Source organism: Arvicola amphibius, chromosome 17, assembly GCF_903992535.2.
Source record: "Arvicola amphibius chromosome 17, mArvAmp1.2, whole genome shotgun sequence".
NCBI classification, from domain to species: Eukaryota; Metazoa; Chordata; class Mammalia; order Rodentia; family Cricetidae; genus Arvicola; species Arvicola amphibius.
In genome coordinates this window covers 2,917,514-2,942,240 of record NC_052063.2, presented here as the reverse complement: position 1 = coordinate 2,942,240, position 24,727 = coordinate 2,917,514, and the positions used below count along the sequence as shown (strand labels likewise).

At 48.1% G+C, this 24,727-nt stretch overlaps 1 protein-coding gene across 1 annotated transcript; it reads left to right on the top strand.

Moving 5' to 3' along the window:
• The first annotated feature begins 11,586 nt into the window (after positions 1–11,586).
• On the top strand, positions 11,587–23,617 carry Nopchap1 (NOP protein chaperone 1). The gene is made up of 4 exons (XM_038315110.2): positions 11,587–11,711; positions 15,225–15,311; positions 16,408–16,544; positions 18,818–23,617. Exons 1-4 carry the CDS (start codon positions 11,597–11,599, stop codon positions 19,034–19,036), a joined length of 558 nt encoding a protein of 185 aa, XP_038171038.1. The 5' UTR covers positions 11,587–11,596; the 3' UTR covers positions 19,037–23,617.
• Positions 23,618–24,727: the final 1,110 nt, after the last annotated feature.

Below are 24,727 nucleotides of genomic sequence, written 5' to 3'. Positions count from 1 at the left end.
AGGGAGCTAAGAATAGAAGCTGCCTGGGGGGAGGGAGTGGGGGAAAGGGGTGGGAGGGGTGAGCTAGGAGGGAATCAAGGAAGCTCTAAAGGGGTAGAGGAAGCTTTAGGAGAGAGTTGAGAAGCTGTGGGCCTGCAGTATCTAGAGGGAAGAGGTAAGGAACCTTGTGAATGTATGGGCCCAGGAAGGCACCCAGAGAAGAAGAGCAAAGAGCTCTGAGTGGGAGGAAGCAAAGGAAAGGGTCCCAGGCTACTGCAGGCTGGGCTGCAGCTCCTGGAGAAGAGTTGAAGTGGATAAAGAGTTGTTATGACAAGATTTCCATGGGGGTGGGGGCTGGAGAGATGGCTCAGAGGTTAAGGGCACTGGCTGTTCTTCCAGAGGTCCTGAGTTCAATTCCCAGCAGCCACATGGTGACCCATAACCATCTGTGATGGGATTTGGTGCCCTCTTCTGGTGCATAGGCATACGTGACAGAACACTGAATACATAATAAATAAATCTAAAAAAATAAAAATAAAATAAAATAAAAAGACTTTCAGGGTATCCCCAAACAGAATGGAGAACTTGTCAGAGAGAAAAATGTTCCAAACCACAGAGGAAAAGCGTCCCTTGTCCTTGTGATCGGAGCCCGGTGAGGACCAGAGGAGCTCTCTGGCACACTGATGTGGCTTTTATAGTAACAGTAAACCTAGGCAACTTATCCAGAAAAGGGAGATGCCCATGTGGGCGCAGCAGATCTGAGGAGTAGCAGGCTGCAGGAGCCAGAGAAACATACAGAGTGTAGCGGTATCCACCAGGAGGGCAGCAGGCCAGAGATCAGAGAGACACTTTCAAGGAGCGGACTTGAGACAAATGGTTAGAAAACAGGTGGAAGGAAGCAGCAGCTTTGGGCTCTAGAATCTGGAATCTAATCTTGTGGGTGGCAGAAGCCAGCAGAAACAAATGATCTGTTCATACCCTCAGAGAGTCAGATGAACAGCTTGGTTCAGGATGGCCGGGCTCCTTGTGAGGGAACTTGTTTATGACACCCCCCCCTCCCAGGTTACAGCACTAGACTAATGGGAAAAAAGAGGAAGAGGAAGAAGAGGAAGAGGAAGAGGAAGAGGAAGAAGAAGAAGAAGAAGAAGAAGAAGAAGAAGAAGAAGAAGAAGAAATGATAATAATAATAAAGTAAAGGACATGACTGCCTCTAGGTACGGTAGAGGAGAAGGATTATTGTAGACAAAAGAGAGATCAGAAGCAGGGACATCTGGGAGAGTCCAGAGTAGACACGGCCAGACTGACCTAGGCCATGCTAGGAGAGGGGAAAGGAGCTGGTGACCAAGAGGCTGGCCTGGGTCAAGATGGTAAAAGGTAGACCAAAGGGCCAGGTAACCAAAATGGCTAGATTATATAGTGAAGGGCAGCTGGGAGAAGGGCAGCCCAGCCCCTGGGCTGGATAAGTTTAGGGTAGGGGGCAGGGTGTGCCAGCCATACCCTGTCACAGATAGGGACTGGTGGATGCCGGATGAACTTGGTGGCCAGCATCTGCTTTGATATGTTAACGGGCACCTCATTTAGTCATCTGTCCAGGGTTTAAGACCTAACAGTGTTCAACAAGTATACAACAGGTTGGTATTACAAGACTCCTGTTTGCCAAACACATGCCATCATTCATCTATCTACAGATCTTTATTAAGTACTTAATTAAATGTGATTTTCTATCCTCTGCTCTGGGACTAGAGCTCTGGCTTCACTCATGGAAAAACAAGTGAGTGTCTGTCTCCCAGGATTCCCGTTCAAGTGAGAAAAGACAAACAATTAAAAAATATTTATCTGTGGGATGGCCAGTAATGATGCTCGTCACCAAGTCTGACAACCTGAGTTCGGTCCCCTGGACATATTTGGTAGAAAGAGAGAACCAGCTCCTTTAAGCTGTCCTCTGATCTCCATGCATGTCCTATGGCACATCCACACCCATGCACACACAATAGATGTAATACGAATTTTAATTCTATCTAGCCGGATAGTGATAATGGCTAAGAAATTAGTAGTTAGTCCACCAGGTGTGGTGGTGAACATCTTTATTTCCAGCACTCAGAAGGCAGGCAGATCTCTGGGAGTTCCAGACCAGCCAGGTCTACAGAGTGAGTTCCAGGACTGCACAGTGAGACCTTGTCACCTCCCCACCCCCAATAGAAAAGTTTGGAGTCGGGACAGGGAGGGCATAGAAGGGGGGCTTTGTTTCATTTGGAATAAACATCCTCCGTAGTTATAATATAATCAGAGAAAATTTAAGAGTTTGAGCAATAAGAAATAGGAAAGCAGTTATGGTATGTGGGGGGAGATCCAGCAAACACAGAAGTCCTGAGACAGAAATGAATGCATTGTATTCCGGAGATGTCAATAGGGCTAGGGATGTAACTGGGAGGATAGAATGATTGCCCAGCCTGCAGATGGCGTGGTGCTGGGGGCGGGGGCAGAAACAGAGATGGGAGCACAATCCTGTGTCGAGAATGAAGTGAGAAAGAGCCCCTGGGAGAATTTGAGAAGTAGCCCAATATCCGTTTGATTTCAGTGGGATTGTTGTGGAGAACACAGGCGGACCACTTCTAACCCCTAAGACGGTTCCTCACGTGAGAGAGATGATGGCCCAGCTCTTGGTGGTCAAACAGGAAACGGTAAGGAGGTGCTGGGCTCTGGACGTGTCTCTCCCGATGCAGAGGTGGAAGACAGGATTTGCTTGTGGAAATGAGGGGAAGGAGATAAAGGGAGCACCTGGAAGAGCAGAATTCTGTGGCTGCAGGGGAGATGGATCTGGGGGTTCATGAGAGCCAATGAGACAGCCACATCGGTCTTGCAGTAAAGGTGCTGCTCTGAGTCACACTTTATCAGTGTTATGCCCAGATCACGGAGTTCCCCCAAAACCAGCTAGGAGACCGAGTCCTGTATGTAAAACGCAAAGAGTCTTTATTTTTATACAAGTTTGCAAACTCAGACTCTCCGTGTGTCCAACACAGAGTGATTGGAGATTGGGGTTGGGTTTTCATAGTAGCAAAGGTGGTGGGTGAGGGATTTCTAAGGTACAGGACCCCTGATTGGCTGATGTTTGTCTAGGAGTGTCCTGGTGAAAAGCACTGGCAGGTGATCCTATCTACGAAGGTTGGAACTTTAGGAATTTCCTTAGGATGGTCTGTTCCTGGGTGCCTGGGTGGTCCTAGTTTGTGGTCTTTCTTGGAACCATGTATTGCTTTAGGGAAAACTACTGAGAAGTTATTGAATTTGTCATGGCTAGGACCTACAATAAATTGAGTATTTGCTCTCATTCTCCACATCCCTGAAACAGATTAATAACCTCCTGAGTTTAGAACGGGCATGAAGAGTGCTAACAGGACAGGTGTTTAGGAGCCTGAGGCCCTGGGCTTCTTCCCCAGCACCCCCCCCAAAAAAAAAAACACAATGAAAAACACTCCAAGTTTACTACTGCCTTAATATCAGAGAAAACAAACAATTTAACACACAATACAATGCCTGTGGCTACGAAGCAAGGGAAATTTGAGAGGCCATAGTGTAGGAGAAGAAGCATCCTCAGAACCTTTGGAAGTTGGGGGCGGGGCAGGAGTCAATGAAGACTTGTAAGAGGACATAATATTAGATTGAAATGGGAAGCATTGACAGTCATGGAAAGATGAAATTTAGGACTGGGACATAAGAAAGGAAGGAAAAGGGCTAGAGAGATGGCCTGGGGGTAAAAGCGGTTGCTTTGTACGCCTGAGAACTTGAGTTCTGCTCCCCCAGAACCCACACAAAGCTGGGTGTGGTGGCTTGTGTTTGTAATCCCAACACTCCTGCTTCGCGATGGGGGATGAGAAGGGAGAACTCCCACAGACTCGAAGACCAGCTAGTCCTTCATCTACAGTGGTGAACAAGAGACCCTCTCTCAGGTCAGATAGAAGGTGGCACCCAACACCATGGTTGTCCTTTGAGCTCTACGACATGGGTTGTGAGGCACCCATGGTGTGGTAAGGAGGAGGCCGCTTGTTGGTTCCCGGCCGCTTAGCTCCAAAACAACCACACAGAAACTGTATTATTTAAATCACTGCTTGGGTCATTAGCCCTAGCTTCTTTTTTTTTTTTTTTTTTTTTTTGGTTTTTCAAGACAGGGTTTCCCTGTAGTTTCTAGAGCCTGTCCTGGAACTAGCTCTTGTAGACCAGGCTGTCCTCGAACTCAGAGATCCGCCTGCCTCTGCCTCCCGAGTGCTGGGATTAAAGGCGTGCACCACCACCGCCCGGCTAGCCCTAGCTTCTTATTGGCTAACTCTTACATCTTAATTTAACCCATCTCCATTCATCTGTGCATCACCACGAGGTCGTGGTCTACCAGCTAAGTTTCAACACATCTGTCTCCAGCGGCAGCCCCATGGCTTCTCTCTGACTCCACCCTTCTTTCTCCCAGCATTCAGTTTAGTTTTCCCCACCTAGCTCTGTTACCCTATAGCCCTGCTATAGACCCAAAGCAGTTCCTTTATTAACCAATGGTATTTACAGCATACAGAGGGGACTCTCACATCACCATGCTTGCATCCGCACACAGACAAATGCATGCACACACATCCAGGGAAAAGCAAAATGAACTCCTGCAATAGTGCCAGGGCACCCAGAGTGGCCAGAGGCATTTCTGTTTGGCCGCTGGGAGCGTGCTCTGAGCTGTCCCTGCCCCCAGCATCTTTAGAAGGTGCTCTGCTCTATTAGATTTCTATCAGCCTGGACCGCTGAGTTCTTGGCCTCCAGGCCTTTAAGCTTCTTTGTTCTTTTTTTTTTTTTTTTTTTTTTTTTTGTTTGTTTGTTTTTCGAGACAGGGTTTCTCTGTGGCTTTGGAGGCTGTCCTGTTCTTTGTTCTTTTTAATGAGGAAGACTCCATTCTACCAGAAATCTGCCCTGATCTACACCCACCAGACAGACTGAGTGTCTCTTTGTTGTTTCCACAGCAACCATTCCTTAATACTTAAATAGCACCCAAAGTCACGCAATCGTGAAGATTTACCACTTGTCCACCTCTCGGAGTTCATTAAGTATTATCTCATACTCACTTGACTTTGCCAACCCTAATAATGTAATTATCCACTTGAAATGAATGAATGAACACATCTAGAATTCTTCTGTTTTTATTTGCATTTTGGGTTTTGATTCTGGTTCCATTCCTAGCAGAATAATTTATTAATTTAAAAAAATGAGCTAGGTGGCTTCAGCTGGCCTCAAACTTGAAATCCGTCTGTTTGACCTTGAAGTATTTGGGATTGCAGGCTTACACCATCATGCTGGATATTACTTAATGTAGAAGTTAACTGTAGGAGGCTGGAGAGATGGCCTAGTAGTTAAGAGCACTGGTTGCTCTCACAGAGGACAGAGGTTTAATTCCCAGCACCCACACACACGGTGGTTCACAACCGCTTACATCCAGTTTCAGGGGACCTGATTCTCTCTTCTAAGGGACCAGGCACATGGCAAGCAGACATACTTGCAGGCAAAACATTCATACAATATAAATAAAGATATTTAATTTTTTAAAAAAGAATTTAACTGCATACTGTATGCTTTAAGCTACCTTGGTGGAGTTTTTTGCTAGGACACAGACTTTGGGTAATGGCCCTGCTTCTCTGTAACTGGAATTGCAAACCTGTACCACCACCAGGTCCAGCACCTCTGACCTATCTGCAAAAATATGTCAAAATCTGGGGACTGAAGGGATGGCTCAGTAGTTAAGGACACAAGGCCTACTGCTTTTCCAGAGGATCTGAGTTTATTTTCTGGTAACCACAAGATGTAACACCCACAAGTACCTGTAACTCTAGGGGATCCAACATTCTCTTCTGGCCTCTGTGGACACTACAGACAAGTACACATACCCACATAGTATACCCTCATATACATGTAATTAAAAATGAAATCATACAAAGAAAAATCCTAACAAAGAAGCCAGAGCTGGGTGGTGGTGGACACCTTTAACCCAGCACTCATGAGGCAGAGGCAGGTAGATCTCTGTGAGTTTGGTGCCAGCCTGGTCTACAGTGAATTCAAGGACAGCAGGACAGCCAAGGCTACACAAAGAAACCCTGTTTTTGGTAATTAAAAAAAAAAAAAGCCAGACCTGGTGCTGCAGGCCGATATCCCAGCAACTCTAGAGACTTGATTCATGAGGATTGCCAGGCTTGCCTTTGTTAGTGAGTAAATAAGGCTAGCCTGAACTCTCTATGTGTAAATTAAAAGTTTTCTTTTAAAAAGCAAAAAAGAAGGTGGGCAGTGGTGGTCCACACTCAGAAGGCAGAAGCAGGAGGATCTATGAGTCCAAGGACAGCCAGAGCTACACAGAGAGACTCTATCTTGGGGGAAAAAAAAAGAGATGGGGCTGGAAAGACATACCAGCTACCCTTGCAGAGGACCTGGGTTTAAATCCCAGGATCCTCTGGCAGCTCACAACCATAAGTAAACTCAGTTCCAGGAGATATGGTGTCCTCTTTTGGCCTCCAAGGCATCATGCATACATGGAGTACACTTATGTGCAGGCAAAGCATTCATACACATAAAGATAAAATCTTAAAAAACAAAACGAGGCACGTGTAGCAGAGTAGGCCTTTAAGCCCAATACTCAGGAGGCAGAGGCGAGTGTATCTCCGTGAGCTCAAGGCCAGCTTGTTCTACATTGTGGTTTTTGACTAATCTCAACCTTTCAATTTTACCAACAAAGGCTTGGGAACCAGATGCTGGGGTGAATGTCTACTAGTTTAGAGAGGCAGACTGGGTACCCAGCTGACCCTTCTCCCCCGGTGTCCCGGAAAAAGAAGACCTTTCTCCTGTGTCATCTCAAACCAAACTCCTCAAACGAGATGTCCCACCTGTCTACTTCCTGTATGCCTCTCTATCCATCCTCCTGACTCGTACGTACTCTCTATAGTTTTTTTTTTCCTGTCAACTGACTGGTTGTTCTGTCTCTTGACCTATGGGGTTGGCTTCATTTAATCCTGTTTACAATATTCAAGTAGAAAGCTCTTGGATTAAAGGTATGTGCTAGGGTTGAGCCATACCACAGCTAGAAACAGGTTTTTTCAGTAAATAACTCAGTTTTGGGGTTCTCAGTGTCATAAAATATCCTGCAACTCTACGTAGTGAGTTCAAGGCTAGCCAGGGCAACACAGTGAGACTCCATCTAAAAAAAAAGTGCACCCCTCCTGCCTCATCAAGAAAGAAACATTAAACTAGGAGGGTGGTAGCACAAGCCTTTAATCCCAGCATTCAGAATGCAGAGGCAGGCAGATCTTTGTGAGTTCGAGGCCAGCCTGCTCTACAAGAGCTAGTTCCAGGACTGGCTCCTAAGCTACAGAGTAAACCTTGTCTCGAAAAACCAAAAAAGAAAAATTTAAAAAAAGAGAGAGAGGCAGAATGTACTCGTCTTGGAATCTGCATAACAGGTATACAGCATTGCTTTTACAACTTAACTATAAGACAAATTATAGCAAAACAACAGCAAAAACAAGAATGGGAGACCAGGGACTTAGCCAGTACTCTGCACTCTTCCGAGTTCCTGCAAGCAAAGAGGTACAAAGTGTATGTGCTGTGTTCACATCAGGTCCTGCTGCCATCTCTGGCCTTGTCCTTCCCATGCTCTCTGCTAAATACATCTGAAGTTCATGCCCACTGTGTAGTGTTCTGTTTGGGCCATTTCAAAGGGAATAGCGGATATTATGACCACATGAACATATTTATTTTTTGATAACGGAGACCTCTCTGTCCTGGATAGGGCCCTGGGAGCGCCTATCCCCATTTGTAATCAGAATGTGTAAACTTGCAAAACGTTCTCAACAGGAAATAGATTGAAGAAGATTGCAGCTGCAGGATGAGGAATAGAAACAGTACAAGCTGTACACGGCTTGCCAACCTGGGAGAACAAGTGTTTCGGCTGGTCCTCTCCCACAGTTTAGCTCTTGACTGTGCCCCCTCTTGAGCTCTGCTGTGTTGTACTGATGCTGTCTAGAGTCGCAGGAACAGGTTCGTCTTCTCTGTTTGTTGAAGAATTAAAGGACAGGAAAGGACCATTACCGAAACCTTGGGAAACCCCGCAGAGCTGTTACAGAATACCTGAGAAATCAGGGACCTTTCTTGGGGTTCGTAGTTTTGTTAGTAAAATAATTTAAGAATGGACACAAACAGAAGCATGGTGACAATTTATTAGGTTTAAAAGGAAAACTCCAGGCAAACTCCTAAGCCTGCAATGGGAGGAGTAGAATGGAGAAGAGAAGGAACCAACCCCAGTTAACCTGAGATAAGGCCTGGCAGAGGTCGGTCACACAGAGGCACGCAGCCATGTGCCCTGTGGAGGGGAGCTTTGTAAAAGATAAGGAAGCCCAAGAGTTAGTTCTGGAGTCTGAAAAACATCCTCTGGACAGCATCCGAAAGAAAAAGACTAGAAGAAATAGATCTAAGAAAGGCAGACTGACTTGGAGGCACCGCGAGGCAGCGCAGCTGGTGAGGACAATGTTAGGGGCTGGGAATTCAGAACGGGAAAAGCAAAGTATCTTAAGATGAATCAACCTTCTAGGGGTCAGCTAGCCTAGTCCTCACCTGGCCCATTGGATTAAACCTTTAAGGAGGAGACAAGGGCATGTGTCCACCTAGAGGTCGGTTCCATCCTCTACACGCGGCTGCATTGTAGTAAATATTTCTATCAGAAAGCAGGGCTAGCTAGTGTCCTAATCCTGAATGTATTTTTTAAGTACTTTAGAGCAGAGGCTGAAAAGCTAGTTAAGATGCATTGTTGCTCTAGGACAAGATCTGAGAAACTTAACCCAGGAGAAGAATTTAAAAGGTATGGAAATAACTACAATTGTTTTTACTTTTTTAAAAAAAAGGCAGTGTTTGGGGATGTAGCTCAATTGACAGAGTACTTGCTCATCTAGCACGCACGTACGAGGCGTGTGTTTGATCCCCAGAACTACATAAACCAGGTGTGATGAGGAGAGACAGGAGTATTCGGCTACAGGGTGAGTTTGAGGCCAACTTGGTCTAGAGTCCTGGCTCCTCCTCCCCCTTTCCACTTCCCAGCTGGATCACAGGTTGCTGTGCAGGCCACGCCTTTCCTGGTGCCGTTCTTGGCTGAAGGCTGTCAGCCTCATTTGCTGCCTCTTCTGCTTTGGCACAGGCCAGGCAGCTGCCACCACAGCCCACTTAGAAGCCTGTCCTGTGTGTGCTCCTTTCAGGGACTGTAACATAGTCTCCAGTCCCTCAGTCAGCTTGGAGACGGTCCTGTACTTGCTTGTGACTGTGTGTGGTGTGTGTGAGCTCAGATGTGGCCGAGGACGAATGTTCAAACGACTGGTTGCAGTTCTGGAGTGACAAAGGACTGTAGCAAATAACCTCAGGCTAATGATGTCACTGAAGGGAACTTTGGATGCAAGATGTGTCCAATGAAAGCTTGCGCACTTTCAAAAAGGGAGAAATATGTATTCAAGCCCTTGGACCATATTTTGCGTTATCTGGCTGACTGATAGCTCAGCAGGTAAAGTTGCCTGCAGTTATAATTTTTTGATTCATAGACTCAACAAAGTGGAAGGAAAGAACTGATTCGCTAAAGTTCTCCTTGCTTCCACACCCACGCCACGGCATGTGGTCCCCGACCCCGAAACACACAAAGTTTTTGTTGTCCTGGCTTCCACACCCATGCCACGGCATGTGGTCCCCGACCCCCAAACACACACAGTTTTTTTTAAAAATATTTATTTATTTATTATGTATACAATATTCTGTCTGTGTGTATGCCTGCAGGCCAGAAGAGGGCACCAGACCCCATTACAGATGGTTGTGAGCCACCATGTGGTTGCTGGGAATTGAACTCAGGACCTTTGGAAGAGCAGGCAGCGCTCTTAACCTTTGAGCCATCTCTCCAGCCCCCACACACAGTTTTTTTGAAATGAAGATTTACTGTGTGGTTCTTACTGGTTTACATCTTGCTCTGTGGACCAGGCTGGCCTTGAACTCACAAAGAACCCCTGACCTCTTAGCCTTCTGAGTACTGGGACTAAAGGTTTGTGGTACTATTCTTAGGTTGAAGCAACATCTGCAGCAGCTCCTTGTTCACAGCAGCCACGAGGTGGAAGGAACTCAAATATCTAAGATCAAAGAAAACATGCTGTTGAAGTAGCCCTGGTACAAAGCCTGTCTGTAATCTCAGCGCTCTGGGACTGTTTGAGAATAGCCTGGAGTGCAGCTACATAGCCTGGGCTATACAGTGAGACCCTGTCCTCCAAAACAAACCCCTTCCCCCACAAAAGCAGATGTGGTTCGTCTTCCAACGGCAATATTATTCAGCATCAAAATAGAAAGGAATCCTTTCTGGTAAACCTTAAAGGTTATTTATTTTCAGTGAAATAAAGTAATCACAAGAACAAGTGGCTTATGATTCTGTTTCTATGAAAAGAAACACAGAAAATGGGTGCCAGGGGCGGGAAGAAAGGAGGAATAGGGGTTGGGTGTTAAATGGGTCTAGTTTCAGTTTCAGTTTCTTTTTTTCTTTTTCTTTTTTTTTTTTTTTTTTTTTTTTTGATTTTTCGAGACAGGGTTTCTCTGTGTAGCCCTGGCTGTCCTGGAACTTGCTCTTTAGACCAGGCTGGCTGCGAACTCACAGAGATCCACCTGCTTCTGCTTCAGGAGTGCTGGGATTAAAGGCGTGTGCCACCACTTTCAGCTTTAAAAAAAAAGTTTTGGTGCTGGAGACCAACCGCAGGGTCCCTTTTCAAAATTTATCATTTAACTACCACCTGGAACAATCTTGTAGGACATCGAGACGGAAAATGCTTGAAAGGCTTGTCGCTTGGCAAATGTAAAAACTGTGCTTGAGATGCTGAATTTTGTGTTTGCAATTCTATAATAAATTTAGCTGGGTCTGCTAGTCCAGGTTTTTAATAAGCTATTTAGGAGGCTGAGTGACATAGGGAGACCTTGATTACCAGACCAACCTGAGTAACTTGGTGAGACTTCATTTTACAAATAATTGAAATCAAGTATGATGATCTGCGCTGGTAGATTTAAGTACACAGGAACTGAAGCGGGAAAATGGTTAGTTTGAGACCAACCTAGGCCAGGATGACAAATTTTATATATAGAGAGAGTCTAAGAACAGGATAGAGAAGCCGGGCGTGGTGTCTCCCACCTATAATTCTGGCCTTTGGGAAGTCTAAAGCGGGATTGCCACAAACTCAAGACCACAGAAACCTCCTCCCCAAACAACAACAAAAATAGAAAGACAAAGGCCCCGTTGGGCTAAACCGCGGCTGAGTCTTTACCAACAATAACAACAAGGAAGATTGTTTTTGCCCGACCCTCGGCGGGGGCGGACCAGGCCCCACACGTGCTTCCGCAGCGCTCCGCCCACGCTGCCCCCCTTCCGGTCCCCAGCTGCCCACACTTCAGCCCCGCCTCCTGCACGAGGTCTCGCCCCGCTCCTCCCACTGTCCCCGCCCAACTCCCGGTTTCCGCCAATCGCCGCCTTGGCCCCGCCTTCCTACCCCGCCCCTCGACCCGCGCCTTTCTCCATCCGGGTTTATTTCTCTCGTGCTGTCTTGCCAGCATGGAGCTGCACGGTGAGCGCGTATCTGCTCCCGCAGCTTCGTCGTCTTCTGGGGACCGCTCGCAAGTCACGGTGTCCAGGGAGCTGCTGAATGCGGGGAGCGCGGGTTCGCGAGGTGAGCGGCGGCGGAGGGACGGCTGGGCTGGCGATTCCGCGGGGCCGGGAAGCTCCGGAGGGCGGGGTACTGCGGAGCCCGGGGCTCCGGGGCCGGGGATGCCTGGGAGACCGGGGCGCTCCGGGAGACCGGGGATGCTTCGGAAGGCGGGGATGCTGCGGAGCCTGGGACGCTCCGGAGGCCGTGGTACTGTGGAGCCCGGGACGCTCTGGAGGCCGGGGTTCTGGGGCCAGGGATGCCTAGGAGGCCGGAGCGCTCCGGGGGACCGGGGATGCTGCGGAGCCTGGGACGCTCCGGAGGCCGTGGTACTGTGGAGCCCGGGACGCTCTGGAGGCCGGGGTTCTGGGGCCAGGGATGCCTAGGAGGACGGAGCGCTCCGGGGGACCGGAAATGCTGCGGGGAGGCGGGCGTGCTGCGGTGCCCGGGACGCTCCGGAGATCGGGGTACTGTGGAGCCTGAGACTACGGGGCCAGGGATTCTGTGGGGCCGGGAATGCTGCGGGGGACTGGGGATACTGAGAAGCCCAGGGCGCTGGGGGAGGGAGGGCGGGCATGCTGAGGAGCACGGGGGGGGCGGGGATTCTGAGGAGTCTGGAATGCTCCGGGGGCGGGGACACTTGGCGGGGGGGAGGGTACCGAGGAGATCGGGGACGCTCTGGAGGCCGGGGTTCCGGGGCCTGGGATGCCTAGGAGGCCGGAGCGGAGCGCTCCGGGGGACCGGGGATGCTGCGGAGCCTGGGACGCTCCGGAGGCCGTGGTACTGTGGAGCCCGGGACGCTCTGGAGGCCGGGGTTCCGGGGCCAGGGATGCCTAGGAGGCCGGAGCGCTCCGGGGGACCGGGAATGCTCCGGGGGGTGGGGAGGCGGGCATGCTGCGGTGCCCGGAACGCTCCGGAGGTCGGGGTACTGTGGAGTCCGGGACTACGGGGCCGGGGATGCTGCGGGGGACTGGGGATACTGAGAAGCACGGGGCGCTCCGGGGTAGCGGGGGGGGGGGCGGGGCGGGGATTCTGAGGAGTCAGGAATGCTCCGGGGGAGGGGACACTTGGCGGGGGGGGGGTACCGAGGAGATCGGGGGACCGGGGATGCTGCGGACCCCTGGATGCTGAGGGGCACTGGGGATACTGAGAAGCGCTGGGGGTGGGGGCGGGCGTGCTGAGGAGCACGGGGCGCTGCGGGGAGGCGGGGATGCTCCGGGGGCGGGGACACTTGGCGGGGGGAGGGTACCGAGGAGATCGAAACACTGGTCGCGGGGGTTGTCGGTGATACGATGCCATCCCGGGCCCGGCAGTTCCTAGGGAATGCTACAGGGAGGACCTGGGCTAGCTTGGCCAGGATGGTAGGTACCATTTTAAATAACATTTGTCTTAGGCACGCCCTCATTGTCACCTTGGTGGAGGGAGACGCGTGTGCAGGAAATCCACTCAGTATTTCAGATAGTGTGGTACAGAAGAGAAAAGCATGGGTTCAGCCAGGCGTGGGGTCTCACGCCAGATACCAGCATTTGGGAGTCAGACAGGCGGTGGTATGATACAGGGAGGGAGACAGAATGGAAATTGTAAGTTCAAATCTCGATCCCGCTTTGGGACTTTTATGAAAGTTATTTAGGCCTCGGTTTTCACATTTTGATTCAAACAGGTGGGGCTACCCATAGAATTTTAACGAACGCGGGCTGGAGAGATGGCTCAGAGGTTAAGAGCACTGCCTGCTCTTCCAAAGGTCCTGAGTTCAATTCCCAGCAACCACATGGTGGCTCACAACCATCTGTAATGGGTCTGGTGCCCTCTTCTGACCTGCAGGCATACACACAGACAGAATATTGTATACATAATAAATAAATATTTTAAAAAAAGAATTTTAACGAACGCATGAAAGTTCTTGTGTCTGTGTATCTAGTATCGTGGGAACCATTTGAGAGCGAAGTGTATCTGAGGGAGTTGCACTCCTGATTGCCAAAGCTTGTGTAGCGAGTGGTAGTGTCAGAAATTAACAAGTTCGAGCCTCCCCGCATCTCCTGCGCCTGCGGAAGTATCCTGAGGACCCCGTTTTATGAAGGAAAAAACCCGGCATGGTGGTAGTCACTGACAGGGAACAGCAAGGTTAGATACTGACCCCAAGCTCTTGAGTTTGCGCCAGAGGTAACACTAGTCAAAGCACTAGGCATTCAGGAGCACCCGAAGTCTCTGGGATCATCTCTATATTGAGAGTGACAGGATTTTTGATGTAGAAAGTAAAGAGATTTTTCTGTGCGTGAAAAGGCTTGAGCGGTCAGTGTATGGGCTGGACAGTTGGTTTGTTTAGATTCTTTGGCATGGGTAAGCTGAAAAGGTGCAAGTGCAGACAGAATTCCCCCTTAGGGTATTTTTGTTTAGATTGAATGCCTTCTAACAGACAGGTATCTTCTATAAAAGAGGAAACCTGTTCAGTGTTGCTCAGTTTTTTGCTCAATTCTTTCTAGCTTGTACCCGTTTCTGGTCCTCTGTGTGTACTATGCCCACATACAGACGGGAGGCGTTTTCTCTTCGCTAGTGGGTAGCGTTAAGGTCTTCAGGTTTGGGAGGGAAGCCCCTGTGTTCATCAAGCCGTCTTTGTTGGGCCAGTTTCTGACTTTGGTTTTTCTTTTTTCTTAATTTTTAAAATTTTTCTTTTATTTCAGATGTTTCTCTGTGTAACAGTCCTGTCTGTCCTGGAACTCACTTTGTAGACCAGGGTGGCCTCCGACTCATAGAGACCCACCTGTCTTTGCCTCCCGAGTGCTGGGATTAAAAGGCGTGTGCCTCCACCGCCTGGCTGTGACTTTGGTTTTTCGAAACAGGGTTTCTCTGGTTCTGGCTATGCTGAAACTTGTTCTGAAGATCAGGCTGGCCTTGAACTCAGAAATCCGCCTGCCTCTGCCTATTAAAGGCATGTGCCACCACCTCCTGAAATTTCTGACTTTAAAATAAACTAGGAAGGCTATTGTTACAGGTCCACATTGCGTTAAAGTTTATTACTTAAAACTCTTATGTGTATTGTGTGTGCCTGGTGCATGAGGAAATCCTAAGATGTCACCCCTTGAAACTGAAATTACAGACCAATGTGAGCCCCCATGTGGGAGTTGGGAGCCTTCTTGCTGCTTGGCTGGAGCAGCTAGTGCTGAGATGGTTTCACTGTGTGGCCCTGGCTGACCTAGAACTCAGAGATCCACCTGCCTGTTTGAGGGCCAGAATTAAAGGTCTGCTCAATTCTGCCGGCTTATTACTATTGTATTATTAATCCAGAAGGTGGGACCTGATGTACATTTGTTTCAGATGAGTGGGATGGGCTGAACAGAGGGAGATGGATGTACATAAAGAATCACAATGTTGTAGAGAGTGTGTTTGTCACTTCTTCTCAGGGTATGGAATGGTCCAGATTGAAGACAGTCCCAGGAGCTGTTCCTGATGGTCCCATCTCTAAAGTGCTAGGGTCATCCCATGACTGAGTTGTACTCCTGGCTCAGCTGCATTTATGGTGTAAATTATGTGTATTTTCAGGTATCTGGGACCAGTTGCTCATCAGCTCTAAGCCCCATCCCAAGAAGACCTCTACTGTTAAAACAGTTCGGATGCAGAGGAGCCCTTGTAAGTACTGTCTTTCCACTCTAGGGGGCGCTCGTCCAGTTTAGGCCAATGAATCTCTTATCTGATGGCCTAGACCGTCTGTCAAGGCTCATATTAGACCAGAGTCAGATACCACAAGACTTGTATTGTGTAAATCCTTGTCTAAGGAGTAAAATTTCTCATCATAATCTGCTGCCTGAAGATTTTTCAGAATACATTTCTTTTTTCTTTTGGAAACTGAAAGCATTGTTGCTGGCTGAGATGCAGTTGGAAGGCTGAGGCCGGAGAGAAGCAGCATATTGGGGATTACCTTGAGCAGTTCTCAAAACTTCACTTGTTTGGAAAAGCACTACTGTTCATGTGCTCCGGAATATTAAATATTGTTTTGGGGAACACTATTGTTTTGTTTAACTGTTTTGCTTTGATGCAGCTTGTGTAGCCCCTGTGCAGTCTGTGTTATAGAAGTATCCTCAGAACTGAAGTATTCCCTCCTAAAATAAAACATTTTCTTAAATGGCATAAGGCTCTTAAGTAAACTGGGCGGTGCTGGAGCACACTTTTAAACCCAGCCTGGTCTGGAACTCAGTCTGTAGACCAGGCTGGCCTTGAATTTGAGATCTTTCTGCCTCTGCCTCCTGAGTGCAGGGATTGAAGGTGTGTAACACCACCGCCTGGCAGAATTCTTGGACTCAGGGTCTATGTTGCTCAGGTTGGCCCTAAACTCCCTGTAAGCCTCCCTGTAAGGACCAGGCGCTCTTAGTTCCATTAGGTCATTCTGCCTGTTTTCTCAGTCCCTTGATCGAATGCCAACCTAGAATTTTATACTTTCAGGGTGGAAGAGAAACAACATTTGAATAATAATTGCTGAGTCCTGTGGGCTTGTTGCTTGGGGAGTCGCAAATGAGCTGGGACTGGGACTGGTTGGTAGAGCCCTTGGCCTGGTAAAAGCAAGGCCGCAGCCATCTCTGCTTGACCCCCTCTGACCCTCCCACCCAAGGCAGCTCAGAAGCTGGGCCTGAGGAGCTGATGGGCTCATTGTTGCTCTCTTCTGAAGTGTTTACCAGTTGTGGATCTGGACTTGACTAACATGGCTGCATTCTGTGTTTGCTCTCCACAGTGTTAGATCAAGTGCAGGCGTTTCTCCCACAGCTGGCCCAGGCCAATGAAAAGCTGCGGAAGGAAATGGCAGCGGCTCCAGCTGATCGCTTCAATATTGAAAACACCCAGGGGACATCTGGGAACATCATACAGATGGTAACTGCCCTGTTTGCGTCACGTGATAGGATTAGTGTACTTGCCACGAAATGGGGGAAGATAATGGGAAATTCTATTTTAAAGTAAAATGTGATTTTTAAATTGTCGAAAATTTCTCGTAGGCTGTGCTGTCTCTTATTGCCCTGCTTCAGGGCACAACTGTTGACATTAACAAGAAAGCGGGACATTGTTATGGCCACTAAACCTTTTTAAGTCATGGGGCCATGCATTTGACTCAAAGTTCAAGGGGAGTGTTCTTTTGGTGGGAAGTTGTGCCTGGGGCTCTCTGTGGTGGCAGAAGCTTGTGGCAGGCTACTATTTTATATTTCTTTTTTCTTTTTTCTTTTTTTTTTTTTTGGGGGGGGGGTTTCGAGACAGGGTTTCCCTGTAGTTTCTAGAGCCTGTCCTGGAACTAGCTCTTGTAGACCAGGCTGGCCTCGAACTCAGAGATCCGCCTGCCTCTGCCTCCCAAGTGCTGGGATTAAAGGCGTGCGCCACCACCGCCCGGCCTATTTTATATTTCATCCAGTACTTAAATTTTTCCTGTTTTCAGCCATTTTCTGTAGTGTGAAGCGGCGGGGCCACCCGGCCGCCGGCTAGCTTTATACCCGAAATAATTACACGGAAACTGTGTTCTTTTAAAACACTGCCTGGCCCATAGTTTCAGCCTCTTATTGGCTAATTCTCACATCTTCCTTTAACCCATATTTAGTGATCCGTGTAGCACCACGAGGTGTGGCTTACCAGGAGAGATCTTAACCTGCGTCCATCTCGGAGATGAGAATCATGGCGACTCACTATGGCGAATGCCTGAAGCGTCTCCCCACTCCTGCTACCCAGCATTCTGTTCTGTCTACTCCGCCTACCTAATTTTCTGTTCTCTTAAAGGGCCAAGGCAGTTTTCTTTATTAATTAACCAATGAAAGAAACAGACAGATAACTCTCCTCCATCAACTTTCTGGGGGTATGGAACCATTCTTAGTTCATGAGCTGGACAGAATCAGGTAGCAGGTGGGATCCAGCCTGCTGGGTATAATTTGCTGGTCCTTGCTCAGAAATGTAAATCTCATTAAGGCAGGAGTTGTGGAGTGTTCTAGAGGGAGTTGAGGTTGGCCTCAAACTACTGGGGTTAGAGGTTGGGATTGTAGAGGTGTTACCATGGCCAATGTTCGTATCTCTTGTTAAATCTGAGGTGTCTGATGTGATGCCCGATTCTAGCCCACTGTGTTCTCAACCTGTGGGCCTCCACCTGCTCTTGGTCATCAGAAAAACACAGATACTTATATTGTGATTCAACCCCCCCATTATAGGTGATTGTGAGCCACCATGTGATTTCTGGGACTTGAACTCAGGACCTATAAGCAGCCAGTTACATTAACCTCTGAGCCATTTCTCTAGTCCCTACATTATGATTCTAACAATAGCATAGTTACAGTTATGAAGTAGAAATGAACATAGTTTCACGGCTGGAGGTCACTACAGCATGAGGAACTGTATTAAATGGTGACAGCATTAGGAAGGTTGAGAACCACTGTGCTAGTCCATTTTTATTGAGAATGGTGTTGGGTGTGTACTAGGCAGAAGGAACTTCTTTTTTCATGTGCATTGGTGTCTCCCCGGCATGTGTGTATGACGGTGTGATAAAGACAGTTGTGAGCCAGATGGTTGCTGGGAATTGAACCCAGGTCCTCTGAAAAAACAGCCAGTGCACTCGCGCGCTGAGCCATCTCTCCTGCCAGGAGGAGCCTTTTTAACGACATAAGTAAAATAAACCCTTCAAACCGACACTGACTTTGCTCTGGTGTCTTCTGGCCACCAAAAGCGTTTACCTGCTGTTCGTGTTAAGCTCACAGCCCAACCCATGTTCCAGAATCTATAATAAATATTAGTACTTTCTTCTGCTGCTTTTAAGAATTACTATTTTTTGGCACACGCCTTTAATCCCAGCACTCGGGAGGCAGAGGCAGGCAGATTTCTGAGTTCGAGGCCAGCCTGGTCTACAAGAGCTAGTTCCGGGACAGCCTCTAGAAACTACAGGGAAACCCTGTCTTGAAAAACCAAAAAAAAAAAAAAAATTACTATTTTTTTGTGTGTTACCTATGTGGGTGGCCAGAAGAATTAGAAGAAAGGATTAGATTTTCTGAAGCTTGGTAATGGGTGCTGGGAACTGGACTGGGTCCTCTGGAAGATCAGGAAGCGCCCTTATCCTGCCATTTTATTAGAAAACGTAGAACTGCCCTGAAGTAGAGTTCTCAACCTGACACTTTCTACAGGATGTGGCCTTATTTGAGATGAACCGGTCAGATTCAAAGGAAGAGGACAGCTCAGAAGAGAGCTCCCCTGACGGCTCCACAGACGGCTCGGAGTCCGAAGACGAAGACTGCACCCCCTCCGAAGTCACTGTGGACAACATTAAGCTCCCGAGTGCAGGAGGTGGCAGAGGCAAGATTGAAGTGTTAGACAGTCCGGCGAGTAAAAAGAAGAACCAGTGAGGTAGAGGGACGGGAAGAGGCAGGAGCCACACCTGTGACCTGTGGGGAGGGCGCCCCCAGGGTCCTGGGCTTCAAGGTCCCTGTGGCACCTTCACTGTCAAAAAGAAAAATTCACAAATTTGGGGGTGTTATACATAGAAAGTGTTCAGGCTGCAGGGTGGGCGGGTAGTGCCCTTGGAAACTGAGAAGGGAAATACGGAAGAAATAACTTGATTGGCTACATGCAGATATTTGCCCAAGTTGGCATGGTCTGAACTATGAGCTCCATGACTCATTGAAGCTCATTTATGCTAAAATCAGGGTATTGCTTACAAAATTCCCACTTCCAAATTAGTTTGGTTTGTGCACCAAGGCAGGTTACCGTTTGTTATATAGGAACTGGGTACTAGAGACCAGCCCAGGATAATGGCCCCCTGCCATTTAAGGTGTTTGTATTTTATTTTATTCACAAAAACCAAAGCTGCCTTTTAAAGTTTTGTAATGGACAGTGTGTGATGACATCCTGTGAGGGGAGGCTGACCTTTGCGCTCGCTGTGAAGAGGTTGGTGTTTACAAATATCCACTGTGTCACTGTGTGCATGTTGGTGTATGAGTTCATGTAAACATTGTCTTCAGATGCAATGGTGCCGCAGCCTAGAGAACGACTCCCGTTCTCCTGTGCCTGGGGTAGCTGTTCTGACGTCTCATGAGGACTAATGCCCCCCCACCAGGAGGCTGCTTGGCTACCTGGAGGACGTAGCACCTACCAAGGTGGCTTGACATTCTGTGTGCTGATGCCTCCTCTGACCCTGGGTCTCTAGTTGGACCTTCTGAGGGCTGCTGATCCACAGTAAGGAAAGGTTAGGGCATCAGCCCTGAACCCAGTTTCCCACCTCCAGCTCCTCCTTCCACTCTTGTCCCTGAGCCTTAGAGATACTATTTACCCCGAGAACTGAGCCATTGGGCTGCTATACCAAACCAGGAGCAGACAATTGTGGAGCCTTCCTCCGAAAGCGATCCAGGCCGTCAGAAGAGCACACACCCCCGAGGCAGTGGTCAAAAGCATCCTACACAGCCAAGTATTGTGTCTTGATTGGGTTCTCTATCCAGTGACTGCACACATCCTGACCACAGCTGTGTGGATACCCAGTCTAGCCTGGTTTTCCAATTACCAGATTTTTAGACTGAAGAGACATCTGATAGGTGTAGTTCTGAGTTTGGTAATAGCCAGGGCTTTGCTTATATTGCCAGCATAGGGCCCCTGCTTAGGGACTAAAGACAGAAACTGGGTATTCCTGTGACAGATAATGGCTTCACACCTTGGCGAGTGCCAAGCTGCAGGGCCCCACGGCACAGGCGTAAGAGTAAAGCGTTCTTTTTACCGTGTACAAGAGAACAGATTGTATAGTTTTCAAACTGGACATGCTCCCCAACAAACGCTGGACTCTATTTGGGAAGCTTGCGCAAAATTACAAAGGGAAGGCGTGTTGGAGGCCGATCCATTTCCCTCTGCGTATCTCAGAGAAGAGAGGTGGCAGGAACATCCTTACAGATCGCCTACATTGTAAAGACGGGTGGGAAAGGTTCTCATAGAACGGGTGGTCAGCGGCTGACCTGGGATAGCTAGGTTATAGGAGGTGACTGACAGCTCGGAGAGGGCCTAGGAGTGGCTCTAGGTGTGTCTCCCTACACGGGAATAGAAAGTCCCACACATGTTCTGCTGTTTGTTTACCTGGTGCCCTTTTGCAACTTGAAGGAGGCAGCCACTGTGCAGCCACCAGAAGTTGTATGTCACTCCTTCTGGGCACAGTGAATCAGAATCACATAAATGCCCATTTTGGTCCAGTCTCATGATGCCCAGAAAGCATGTTCCGTGGCACACCTACCTGACTAGAGAGTCCGTCATGTGTGCAGTAGTGTTCGTCCTCACCGTGGTTTATAGTGGTTGCCGCCCAGTGCAAGAAGAGGCAGCAACAGTCTGACTCCAGTGCACAAATATTCAGAGGATAATTGTCTTAGTTTACTTTCCTATTTCTGTGAAGAGATACCATGACTAAGGCAACTTGTAAAACCGAGACTTCAGTTGGTTTCTTCCTGACAGTTTCAGAGGGTGAGTCTGTGACCCTCATGGTAGGGAGGGTGGTGGCGGGCAGAGCTCTGTAGCAGCTGCTTATGTCTGTTACACAAGCAGGAGACAGAATATGAGACCGGGCCTGGCTGAGCTTTTGAAACCTCAAAGCGCACCCCTAGTGACACCTTAGCCAACAAGCCCCACCTCCTGATCCTTCTCACAAACGTCCACCAGCGAGGACCGTTTCCTCTTGAACCACCACGAAGCTGTCTCAGCATGTGCGTTTCTGTTTCTGACCTGACGAGAGTTCTAACAGGGAGGGGCCTGGACATACAACTGGCAGATTGTTGACTGTCCCTGTGCTGATGGCACCACAGCTGAACCTGCTGTTACCTGTGTAACAAGCAGGTCATAGGGTTTTTGGGTTCCGTAGCCAAAGGAGGCTGCGTGGCCTGAACAGCGCCCCCTGACGCTGACAGCTAACCACTGGGGATGCAGTGTATCCTGGATTAGAACACCCAGGTTGGTGTTCTAGTCTCCTGAAGGCAGATCCTATGTTGTAGTTAGCAGTGGGTAGATAACTGCTTCTCTCAGCTACACACCCAGGTCTAGTGTGGGAACCTCTGGATCCATCTCCCTGGCAAGCAACAGCTAGGAAAGTAGACCACCTCGAAATTGGAGTTTTTATTTAACAAACTTGTGGTTGCTGGAAGCATCATTTATGCACACGTGGTGTCTTCATTTAAATGTCAGCTGCCATTTATGCATTCGTGCCATTTCTGCAGTCTGAGTCTGTGACACCTCAGAGACTTGGCAAAAAGCCCTCCAACATCCCCTTTTGGATATGCTGTGATTGTACTGTCAGTGAAGTGGACCCTGCTGGACCCACCTGCTTCAGGCTTTCCCTTTTTGGCTAGTGGTTGCTCTAGTATTGTGGATATTGGGCTTAACACCCCTCTGTCTGACAGTGAAATGAAGCCCACTGAAACTATTGAGGGGATGGGCCTTAGGGACCGGTTCTCTAAGGTAGACATCAGGGCACTAGGCACACAGTCATTTAAACTGTCTCACAAGAAAGGGGCTATGTTGGGAGATGGATGGGGCATTGGAATGCTGATGATCAGGATGGATTGTTTACATGTATGAAATTATCAAAAAGTGAATAAATTACATTTTTAAAAGATAGTTTAAAGCATTTGGTGGCACATTCTTACAGTCCTAACCCTCAGGCAAGAGACTGAGAAGTTGAGGTCAGCCTGGGTTGAACACCAAGACCCTGTCTGAAAACAGAAACACACCCTGGGCCCCTTGTGTCCTAATGACGCCTCCCCATCAGGTTATGCAGGGACGGACAGCTGGAAACCAGTGAGGTGGGGGAAGGTAGACCCGTTCCAGAGTAGTCCATTGCTACAAGGGCTGTGGGACTTCTCAGTGACAGTCACATCAGTTATGTCTGTCAACAAAGCCACAGGCTTTCAAGTATTAACATCGTTCTTGCTATATTTGAATAAACTTGTCCTCTACCTTCCCCACCCTCAGTACCCTGATCTTGTGTGGCCCCATCATTCAAGCGCCTTCCCCTCCCTTGTCCTTTTGCCCCGTCTGCCTGGCCTCACCACCCGCTATTACTGATTCCTTCCTGAGACTTGGGACCACACCGGTTTGCTAATGTTACACATTATAGGTTGGGATCTCTACGTGAGGGAAAACGGGAAGATTTTCTTCGTTCTGAGTCACTGTACTTAACATACTTTTTAGATATGCCCATTTTTTGCAAATTTCATTTCCTTCTTCACAACTAAAATGTCTTCAGATGTGTGTGTATGATCACATTTTTGTTACCTGTCACCTGTTGGTGGACTACTAGATTGGTTACATGTCCTTGCTATTTGGAAGCAGAAAGAAACACGGGTGTGCAAATCTCTGTTTTCTGTATGTGGAGCCGTTTAGGTCTAGATCCAGGAGTAGTAGAGCTGGGTCGTGCTAGATCTGGTTTTAATTTTTTGAAATACCTCCATGATTTCCATAATGGATAAATTCGTTTGAACTCTGATTAGCAGTGAATGAAAATTTTTCTCCCCACAACTGTCCAGATTTCCTGGTGTCCATTTTGACTGAGGTGTGAGGTGTTAACTGAAAGTAGCTTCAGTTCGCATTTTTCCTGATGGCTAGGATAACGATCTTTCTCACGCACGCACATGCAGGTTTCACTGTAGCTCTCTGACTATCCTGGAACTCTGTAGACTAGGCTGGTCTGGAACTGAGATCTACCTGCCTCTGCATCCTGGGGGGTGGGATTAAAGGTGTGCATCACCACTGCCCACGTGAACGTTTTACAAAAATACTTGGGGACATGTGTTTCTGCTTTAGAGAACACACTGTATTAGCACATTCGTTTGTCAGAATTGCTTTTAATTTGTTTTACTTTGTAAATTCTAGATATTAGCCTTCTGAGAATACTTGGTAAACATTTTCTCCCATTCTGTGGGCTATTGATGTCTCTTGATATAAAGAACATTTAGTTTCATGTAGTTTCTGTCGTTTATCAAGGCTGGTTGTGTTTTTGGAATAATGTTCAGAAAGTTCTCCTATACACTAAACATCTTACAGAGATGTGTTTTCCTGTAGCAGCTTCAGGTTTTAAATTAAGGTCTTTGGTCTGCTGGGAGTTGATTTCTCAATTACTTTTGGGCACAGGGTCCTTCACTGTAGCTGAGGGTTATCTAGAGTCAACTGTATACTGGGCTGGCCTTGATCTTATATATACTCTTTGCTTTCTACGTGCTGGGAATAAAGGCGTGCATCACTGTACCTAGCCCTGCGCTAATTTCTGTACAGGATGAAAGATGGGGGGAAATGATCTGATGCGAACAAACCCACTTAGGAGTTTATTAGAAGGGAACGTGCACACAGGCCTGAGGAACGGTGTACAGAGAGAGCGTGCAACGATGGCGCATCCAGCTTTTAAAAGTGCCTAGCACATGCGCACGGGGGTTGGCGTGACTGTCACATACTGATGACGCAGATGATGGGCTACCCAGGCGTAGCACATGTGCACAGGGATTTGGTATGACTGTCACATGCTGATAACACAGATGACGAGTGACCCATGCCTAGCACATGTGCACAGGGGGTTAGCATGACTACGTCACAACGCTGATGACACAGATGACGGGCGACCCGCGCATACGCACAAGGGTTTTAGTTGAGTCACACGTGGCTGTAACCATGCATGTGCACACGTAAGTCGTGGGCGTGACCAAGGGTCCACCCACATGTGCCTGCATTTAGAACCTGGAAGTGCAGACTTATCTATGGCTGAATAATTACAGAGGGTCTATTTTCGTTCTTGGCAGGTGGATATCTAGTTTTTTAGCACAATTTTGAATTGTTAACGTGGTTGACCTTACAAGTAAATAATCGGAAGTCAGATTTAGGGGTAGATTTTCTGTGAAAGATCAGAGAACAGAGCAGCAACACTTGCTTCCTACGTCTACCATCCCTCCTTCCAAAAAAGGGAACTCCATTCTCTGCTCTGCCTTACCACTTCCTGTCTCCTGTATACAGTCCTCCAAACTGTGGTCAGCCAGTGGCTAGCTCCGCCCTCTGACTCCAAGCAAGCTTTGTCAGAACACAGGCAA

Excerpts from the sequence above, each read along its gene's own strand:
- Nopchap1 (XM_038315110.2), top strand. The coding sequence starts at position 11,597 with ATGGAGCTGCACGGTGAGCGCGTATCTGCTCCCGCAGCTTCGTCGTCT. Across the intron at positions 15,312-16,407 it reads TCGGATGCAGAGGAGCCCTT|TGTTAGATCAAGTGCAGGCG; the intron begins GTAAGTACTGTC and ends TGCTCTCCACAG. Across the intron at positions 16,545-18,817 it reads CTGGGAACATCATACAGATG|GATGTGGCCTTATTTGAGAT; the intron begins GTAACTGCCCTG and ends CACTTTCTACAG.